At 43.9% G+C, this 10,275-nt stretch overlaps 1 protein-coding gene across 2 annotated transcripts in view; it reads right to left on the bottom strand.

The window, feature by feature from the left end:
- The window catches only part of apc2 (APC regulator of WNT signaling pathway 2), a 59,833-nt gene that overhangs the window by 16,880 nt on the left and 32,678 nt on the right, over positions 1–10,275 (bottom strand). For both annotated transcript variants that reach the window (XM_030133081.1, XM_030133083.1), the window contains 3 exons: positions 7,148–7,246; positions 5,968–6,364; positions 1,438–1,536 (listed from right to left, as the gene is read on the bottom strand). In XM_030133081.1, coding sequence (XP_029988941.1) covers positions 1,438–1,536; positions 5,968–6,364; positions 7,148–7,246 — 595 coding nt within the window. The remainder of the gene's footprint in view (positions 1–1,437; positions 1,537–5,967; positions 6,365–7,147; positions 7,247–10,275) is intronic.

The raw sequence follows: 10,275 nt of genomic DNA on the forward strand, positions 1-10,275 counted from the left end.
ACTATAAGAAAAAAAACAGAACAGCCCAAAAAATTATCCATTATAAGCAAAAAAGAGAACAGTCCAAAAAATTATCCACTGTAAGAAAAAAAGAACAGCCCAAAAAATTATCCACTATAAGAAAAAAAGAGAAAAGAAAAAAAAGAGAACAGCTTTTCTTATAGTAAATACTTTTTTGGGCTGTTCTCATTTTTTTTCTTATAGTGGATAATTTTTTTCTGCTGTTCTCTTTTTCTTTCTTATAGTGGATATTTTTTTGGGCTGTTCTCTTTTTTTCTTGTAGTGGATATTTTTTTGGGGCTGTTCTCTTTTTTCTTATGGTGGATATTTTTTGGGCTGTTCTCTTTTTTCTTATAGTGGATAATTTTTTTCTGCTGTTCTCTTTTTCTTTCTTGTAGTGGATATTTTTTTGGGCTGTTCTCTTTTTTTCTTGTAGTGGATATTTTTTTGGGGCTGTTCTCTTTTTTCTTATAGTGGATATTTTTTTGGCTGCTGTACCTCTGGGCCACCGCAGTATTTACACTGTAATTTTTTATTTATTTATTTATTTTAAGCTTATTTCAAATATGCAGAAAGACAAAGTACTGTTACTTAATCCTTAGACATAAAACAGGTAGTCAGAAGTCATGGAAGAAAACAAAAAAACAAAAACCACACTTCTACATATACATGACTTCATTTGCACATTTGAAAATTCATCCCATTACTGTAACTTTACTGTTGTGGATAAACCTGATCTGCACCAACATGTCATAAACTTCAGCTTAAAATTATTCAGAAATATTGAATTCAGATGGTAGATATGTTTTTTGTTGTTGATTTTTTTTAATTCTTAAATTTTTTATTTTTTCTTATTATGGTGTGAATGCTCGATGCTGTCCACATTTAAGTTGATGTATGCAGTGTATTAGGTGAAAAGGAAAGGGAAAAAAATAAGCTTTTGTTTCTAGTCTATTCCTTTTGTGGTTTTTATGTTTAATACGATTAATATACTAAGTACAATGATTGATGTAAAACCAAAAATAAATTCATTCATTCATTCATTCATAGTGGAAATTAAATGAGAATTGTTATTAGAGTGGAATTAACTGTTTGTTTTTTTTTTGTTTTTGTTTTTTTTTTACTTTTTTTGTGTGTATTATCTCCATAAAGTAACAACTAGTATTAGAATATGTTAAAATGTGAGAGAACATCAGATTATCAGCATTAAACATGTTTTTATTTCATAGTTTTCATCATTTTCTGATAGTGGTTTGTTAAATACATAATTCTTTTCTTCCAGCTGAGGGACATTTATGGAACTGCAGGAAAAATAGGTTCATAAAAAATATTCAAAAGCATTGTTGTTCTCATGACTAAAGCTGAATAAAAACACTCAGGAAAAAGATCTGGACTAAAGTTGTCATAAATCATGTGAAAGGGTTAAAGGTCACACACCTAGTTCGTTCATGGCCCGTCTGTACTCCTCTTCGAAGGAAAGCTTCATGATGGCGCACATGGCCTGGCAGATCTGAGGGTCCACGGGTTCAGGGATGTCTGAGGAAACACCACCACAGCATGAGCCCTTTAAACCAGGGGGTCCGCCACAGCATGAACCCTTTAAACCAGGGGGTCCGCCACAGCATGAGCCCTTTAAACCAGGGGGTCCACCACAACATGAACCCTTTAAACCAGGGGGTCCGCCACAGCATGAACCCTTTAAACCAGGGGGTCCGCCACAACACGAGCCCTTTAAACCAGGGGGTCCACCACAACATGAACCCTTTAAACCAGGGGGTCCGCCACAACACGAGCCCTTTAAACCAGGGGGTCCGCCACAACATGAGCCCTTTAAACCAGGGGGTCCACCACAACATGAACCCTTTAAACCAGGGGGTCCGCCACAGCATGAGCCCTTTAAACCAGGGGGTCCGCCACAACATGAGCCCTTTAAACCAGGGGGTCCGCCACAACATGAGCCCTTTAAACCAGGGGGTCCGCCACAACATGAACCCTTTAAACCAGGGGGTCCGCCACAACATGAGCCCTTTAAACCAGGGGGTCCGCCACAGCATGAGCCCTTTAAACCAGGGGGTCCGCCACAGCATGAACCCTTTAAACCAGGGGGTCCGCCACAACATGAGCCCTTTAAACCAGGGGGTCCACCACAACATGAACCCTTTAAACCAGGGGGTCCACCACAACATGAACCCTTTAAACCAGGGGGTCCACCACAGCATGAGCCCTTTAAACCAGGGGGTCCGCCACAACATGAGCCCTTTAAACCAGGGGGTCCGCCACAACATGAACCCTTTAAACCAGGGGGTCCACCACAACATGAACCCTTTAAACCAGGGGGTCCACCACAACATGAACCCTTTAAACCAGGGGGTCCACCACAACATGAGCCCTTTAAACCAGGGGGTCCGCCACAACATGAACCCTTTAAACCAGGGGGTCCGCCACAACATGAGCCCTTTAAACCAGGGGGTCCGCCACAACATGAACCCTTTAAACCAGGGGGTCCACCACAGCATGAGCCCTTTAAACCAGGGGGTCCGCCACAACATGAGCCCTTTAAACCAGGGGGTCCGCCACAACATGAGCCCTTTAAACCAGGGGGTCCGCCACAACATGAACCCTTTAAACCAGGGGGTCCGCCACAACATGAACCCTTTAAACCAGGGGGTCCGCCACAACATGAGCCCTTTAAACCAGGGGGTCCGCCACAGCATGAGCCCTTTAAACCAGGGGGTCCGCCACAGCATGAGCCCTTTAAACCAGGGGGTCCGCCACAGCATGAGCCCTTTAAACCAGGGGGTCCGCCACAACATGAACCCTTTAAACCAGGGGGTCCGCCACAACATGAACCCTTTAAACCAGGGGGTCCACCACAACATGAGCCCTTTAAACCAGGGGGTCCGCCACAACATGAACCCTTTAAACCAGGGGGTCCGCCACAACATGAACCCTTTAAACCAGGGGGTCCGCCACAACATGAACCCTTTAAACCAGGGGGTCCGCCACAACATGAACCCTTTAAACCAGGGGGTCCGCCACAACACGAGCCCTTTAAACCAGGGGGTCCGCCACAACATGAGCCCTTTAAACCAGGGGGGTCCACCACAACATGAACCCTTTAAACCAGGGGGTCCACCACAACATGAACCCTTTAAACCAGGGGGTCCACCACAACATGAACCCTTTAAACCAGGGGGTCCGCCACAACACGAGCCCTTTAAACCAGGGGGTCCGCCACAACATGAGCCCTTTAAACCAGGGGGGTCCACCACAACATGAACCCTTTAAACCAGGGGGTCCACCACAACATGAGCCCTTTAAACCAGGGGGGTCCACCACAACATGAACCCTTTAAACCAGGGGGTCCACCACAACATGAGCCCTTTAAACCAGGGGGTCCACCACAACATGAACCCTTTAAACCAGGGGGTCCGCCACAACATGAACCCTTTAAACCAGGGGGTCCACCACAACATGAACCCTTTAAACCAGGGGGTCCGCCACAACATGAACCCTTTAAACCAGGGGGTCCGCCACAACATGAGCCCTTTAAACCAGGGGGTCCGCCACAACATGAGCCCTTTAAACCAGGGGGTCCGCCACAGCATGAACCCTTTAAACCAGGGGGTCCGCCACAGCATGAGCCCTTTAAACCAGGGGGTCCGCCACAGCATGAACCCTTTAAACCAGGGGGTCCACCACAACATGAGCCCTTTAAACCAGGGGGTCCGCCACAACATGAACCCTTTAAACCAGGGGTCCGCCACAACATGAGCCCTTTAAACCAGGGGGTCCACCACAACATGAACCCTTTAAACCAGGGGGTCCACCACAACATGAGCCCTTTAAACCAGGGGGTCCACCACAACATGAACCCTTTAAACCAGGGGGTCCGCCACAACATGAGCCCTTTAAACCAGGGGGTCCGCCACAGCATGAGCCCTTTAAACCAGGGGGTCCGCCACAACATGAGCCCTTTAAACCAGGGGGGTCTGCCACAACATGAACCCTTTAAACCAGGGGGTCCACCACAACATGAGCCCTTTAAACCAGGGGGGTCCACCACAGCATGAACCCTTTAAACCAGGGGGTCCACCACAGCATGAGCCCTTTAAACCAGGGGGTCCGCCACAACATGAACCCTTTAAACCAGGGGGTCCACCACAACATGAACCCTTTAAACCAGGGGGTCCACCACAACATGAACCCTTTAAACCAGGGGGTCCACCACAACATGAGCCCTTTAAACCAGGGGGTCCGCCACAACATGAACCCTTTAAACCAGGGGGTCCGCCACAACATGAGCCCTTTAAACCAGGGGGTCCGCCACAACATGAGCCCTTTAAACCAGGGGGTCCGCCACAACATGAGCCCTTTAAACCAGGGGGTCCGCCACAGCATGAGCCCTTTAAACCAGGGGGTCCGCCACAACATGAGCCCTTTAAACCAGGGGGTCCGCCACAACATGAGCCCTTTAAACCAGGGGGTCCGCCACAACATGAACCCTTTAAACCAGGGGGTCCGCCACAACATGAACCCTTTAAACCAGGGGGTCCGCCACAACATGAGCCCTTTAAACCAGGGGGTCCGCCACAGCATGAGCCCTTTAAACCAGGGGGTCCGCCACAACATGAGCCCTTTAAACCAGGGGGTCCGCCACAACATGAGCCCTTTAAACCAGGGGGTCCGCCACAACATGAACCCTTTAAACCAGGGGGTCCGCCACAACATGAACCCTTTAAACCAGGGGGTCCGCCACAACATGAACCCTTTAAACCAGGGGGTCCGCCACAACATGAACCCTTTAAACCAGGGGGTCCGCCACAGCATGAGCCCTTTAAACCAGGGGGTCCGCCACAGCATGAGCCCTTTAAACCAGGGGGTCCGCCACAACATGAGCCCTTTAAACCAGGGGGTCCGCCACAACATGAGCCCTTTAAACCAGGGGGTCCGCCACAACATGAACCCTTTAAATCAGGGGGTCCGCCACAACATGAACCCTTTAAACCAGGGGGTCCGCCACAACATGAGCCCTTTAAACCAGGGGGTCCGCCACAGCATGAGCCCTTTAAACCAGGGGGTCCGCCACAACATGAACCCTTTAAACCAGGGGGTCCGCCACAACATGAACCCTTTAAACCAGGGGGTCCGCCACAACATGAGCCCTTTAAACCAGGGGGTCCGCCACAACATGAACCCTTTAAACCAGGGGGTCCGCCACAACATGAACCCTTTAAACCAGGGGGTCCGCCACAACATGAGCCCTTTAAACCAGGGGGTCCACCACAACATGAGCCCTTTAAACCAGGGGGTCCGCCACAACATGAACCCTTTAAACCAGGGGGTCCGCCACAACATGAACCCTTTAAACCAGGGGGTCCACCACAACATGAACCCTTTAAACCAGGGGGTCCGCCACAACATGAGCCCTTTAAACCAGGGGGTCCGCCACAACATGAGCCCTTTAAACCAGGGGGTCCGCCACAACATGAGCCCTTTAAACCAGGGGGTCCACCACAACATGAACCCTTTAAACCAGGGGGTCCGCCACAACATGAACCCTTTAAACCAGGGGGTCCGCCACAACATGAACCCTTTAAACCAGGGGGTCCGCCACAACATGAACCCTTTAAACCAGGGGGTCCGCCACAACATGAGCCCTTTAAACCAGGGGGTCCGCCACAACATGAGCCCTTTAAACCAGGGGGTCCGCCACAACATGAACCCTTTAAACCAGGGGGTCCGCCACAACATGAGCCCTTTAAACCAGGGGGGTCAGACTCATGTTAGTTCAGTTCCACATTCAGCCGTAGCTGACCTGCAGTGGGCCGGACCAGCCAAATAATAACAAATAATACATAAATAATGTCAATTACAAACTTCACTCTATGTTTTAGTGTGAAAAAGTTAACTTATGTGATGAAAATGTTCCCATCTACCAACTGTCCTTAAACCAGATTGACCTACCGGTGGTCCTGGTTCCTCCTGGTGACGGCGTCCCTGCGTGGCTCTCGATCCAGTCCCAGCCGCTGTCGCAGTAGGTCCGGACCTGCTCCAGCATGTGCAGGACCCTCATCTCACGCCGGGCCTGGCCCTCGTCCTGCTGCGAGTAGATGATGTTATGGAGGGCGGCGCTGGCTCTGGACTTGGCTTCGCGGCTGCAGCCCGACGTCGACGCCTCCCCGGGGCCGCCGCCGCTGCCGCCCGGGGCCTCGTGGAGGATCTGGACCAGGAGGGGAACGCAGCCCGACTTCCTCATGGCGATGCAGCTGTCCTGAGAACTGGACAGAGCCAGGAGGGTCCGGGACATCTCCTCCTTATCTCTGTTAGCCAGCATCGACAGCAGCCAGAAGACCATCTCCACCTGGACACGAAGAAGAAGAAGAACGGAGGGTTAAAGACACGAAGAAAAAGAAGAAGAAGAAGAAGAAGAACGGAGGGTTAAAGACACGAAGAAAAAGAAGAAGAAGAAGAACGGAGGGTTAAAGACACGAAGAAAAAGAAGAAGAAGAAGAAGAAGAAGAACAGAGGGTTAAAGACAGACAGAAAATGGTAACAAAAAAAAGTAAAAACACTGTAATGTGTGTATTTTCTGCATTTGTACGTCTTATATTTGACCATTTTCATATTTTTTCCCCTGTTTTTATTGGACTGTGACTTTATTCTGGAATGTATGGGGTAAGAAAGCTGTCAAAATATTCATGTGCATGAGACAGATGTGCATATTTAGCCTATAGATGTGCAAAAATAAATATATTTGTGCATAAATAAATATAGTTGTTTAAAAATAAATATAGTTGTGCAAAAATAAGTTGTGCAAAAAAAATATAGTTGTGCAAAAAATATATAGTTCCACAAAGACTAAATACAGTTGTGCAAAAATAAATATATTTGTGCAAAAATAAATATAGTTGTGCAAAAATAAATATAGTTGTGCAAAACTACAGTTGTACAAAAAATAAATACAGTTGTGAATAAATAAATACAGTTGTGCAAAACCAAATATGTTAAACAGTTGAATGAGTTCAGTCGTACATTAAATGTATTGTGTGTATTTTATCAGAACAGGAATAAATAAGTTGTAACATGAATAATTCCAAACAGTAAAGCCTCAGTTCTCTTGTAGATGATGCGCTGCGTTCGTCACCTTGCTTCCTCCGTCTGGAGCTTCATTTCCTGCAGCAGCAGCAGCAGAGGAGCTGTTGTTCTCTGGTTCACCAGCAGGGGGCTTCTCTGCTCCAGATAACTGCACACACAGAAAAAATGTTTTTTTTATTTTTTTTATTTTTTATTTTTTTTTATTGAAGTGAAGTTTCTTGGGATTGAAATATACAGACATAAACATCCCACCCCTAACATGGCCCAAATACAAAAAACATGACTTCAATCAAAAAATTGTTTTAATTTAAAAAAAAAAAAAAAACCTTTTCAGTCAAAGAAAAAAAGTGTTCAAATGCAATTTTTTGGATCACAGATATTTTTTTCGCAATTGAGCACTTTTTTTCTTTGACTGAAAATATTTTTTTTTGTGTAAATAAAATATTTTTTTTGTTAAAGCAATAAAGAAACAAATCTACTTTCACAGAATTCCATCACGTTTGCTGCTGTTTGGTTTGAAATGAGTTTTAAAACAAAAAAAAAAGTATTAAACCCATAAAACAATAAAAAATAAGATGAATCTATTCTTAAACCACGTCTGTCACCTCCAAATGTAAAGACTCTGTATGTTTTCCTCTGTTTGTGCGTTAGTTGTGTACTTTCATGTGTTTGTCAGTGTTTATTATTGTTATTTATTGTGTTTGTATTGGTGCCCCAGTGTTTTTGTGCGTTTGCTGTATTTGTGCTCGTGTTGCGGTGGCGTTCCATCAGGTGTGGTCGTTTGGCCGACGTCCAGGGAAGTGGGCGGAAAAAAAAAAGCACCCAGCTCTGACCTACTTCTGCTGCAGCGAAGAATCAGAGCATCCACTGATTTCTGAGACAAACACAGACGATAAACACTGTAAACGTGTCCTCAGCTGCTACGGAAACATGCATTTCTGAAACAGACGCATGTGCATGTTTTCACTGAAGCTCCATGAGATTCAGTAACAACAGATTTACTCACATGTCAGTTACATATCTGCTTAAAAGGACATACTGTGCATATTTAGTGTTTGAATCCACATTAGAGCATTAAAATAACAATGATAAAGTCATGGTGTTAAACTGAGTGGTTTCAGTGTAATTTCAACTAAATGTTGTGTTTTTTGGGTTTGGCATTAAAATAACAATTAGAAAGTCATATTTTCATCCAGATTCTGTTTTTTCATGTATTTAATGTAAAATCATGTAAATAAATAGAGTGAAGAGCAGAAACTTTACAGGCATTTACTGTTAAACTTTGTCAGAACAATGAAACTGACACGTATTTAAAATAATACAATAAAATAAAACAGAATCTGCAGATGTTTTATTGTTAAACTATTGAACAAACTTCTTTTTTTATTCTTTTTATTCATCCAGTGTAAATATTTGTCCATTTGTTGTTGTTTTAGTTCCTTTGAGCTTGACTTTTTCCTCAAGGTTTTTTTTTTTTTTTGCTTTAAATAGTTTTTCATTTTCTACCACTGTGATTTTTTTAAAATTTAATCCTAAGGTTTTACTGTTTATTGATTTACTTTTTATGAGAAAACTCATCATTGTTTCTAACTCTTATTGGACAGTTTTGTTGATATTTAATTCATCTGGTTCCTCAGAGACAGAACCAAAAACCTAAAAAACTTTTACAAAACCTGTACCTGCACAATGTTCAATAATAAAATAAATAAATAAATAAATAAATAAATAAATAAATAAATAAATAAAAATAATAATAATAATAATAATAATAATAATAATAATAATAATAACAATAATAGTAGTAGTAATAATAATAGTAAGAGTAGTAATAATAATAACAATAAAAATAATACAAATAGTAATAGTAATAGCAATAATAGTAACAATAATAATAATGATAATAATCATCATTATCATCATGTGAATTTATGTCAGAAATGAGGAACAATTTGGAAATATTGTTACTTTTTCATGTTTATTATATTATAGAAGGATTCTATTTGATTTTATCTGTTGTGTGTAAATAGTGAATGAATATTTTGCAGTATTTACTGTATTTATTGTCTTTATGACAGTTTGGACGTTCACACTCTACAGATAAATAAAAGTGAAAACTGTTGAATTTTATGCCTATGTTGTGATATATTCTGCAGTGTGCACCTGTTTTAAATGAATTATATAGAATAGTGAAGGTATAATTATTATTTTTCATTATAAATGTAGAAAGTTTCCTTAAATATGATCCTAAAGTTGAACAAATGCTTCAGAAAGTGGACAGATGTGAACTCACATGTGTGATTTTCAGGGTTTTGTTTCCTGTTGTTTTAAACATTTAGGCAGATTTTTGTAAAACCGAGGAAAAGGTGGAGTTTTGATCTGAACTAAATGACAGAGCAGAGGAGTGTCAGTGTTACGTTTGAACCACATGTTGTGGTTTTAGGTGAAACTGGAAACACGAACCCACTGAACCCACTGAACCCACCGAACCCACTAAACCCACTGAACCCACTGAACCCACTAAACCCACTGAACCCACTGAACCACTAAACCCACTGAACCCACTAAACCCACCGAACCCACTAAACCCACCGAACCCACTGAACCCACCGAACCCACTGAACCCACTAAACCCACTAAACCCACTGAACCACTAAACCCACTGAACCCACTGAACCCACTGAACCCACTGAACCCACTAAACCCACCGAACCCACTAAACCCACCGAACCCACTAAACCCACTGAACCCACTGAACCCACTAAACCCACTAAACCCACTGAACCACTAAACCCACTGAACCCACTGAACCCACTGAACCCACTGAACCCACTAAACCCACTAAACCCACTGAACCCACTGAACCACTAAACCCACTGAACCCACTGAACCACTAAACCCACCGAACCCACCGAACCCACCGAACCCACTGAACCCACTAAACCCACTGAACCCACTGAACCCACTGAACCACTAAACCCACTGAACCCACTGAACCCACTGAACCCACTAAACCCACTGAACCCACTGAACCCACTGAACCCACTGAACCCACTAAACCCACTGAACCCACTGAACCCACTGAACCCACTAAACCCACTGAACCCACTGAACCACTAAACCCACTGAACCCACTGAACCCACTGAACCCACTAAACCCACTGAACCCACTGAACCCAC

This window comes from Sphaeramia orbicularis, chromosome 4, assembly GCF_902148855.1.
Source record: "Sphaeramia orbicularis chromosome 4, fSphaOr1.1, whole genome shotgun sequence".
Taxonomy (NCBI): domain Eukaryota; kingdom Metazoa; phylum Chordata; class Actinopteri; order Kurtiformes; family Apogonidae; genus Sphaeramia; species Sphaeramia orbicularis.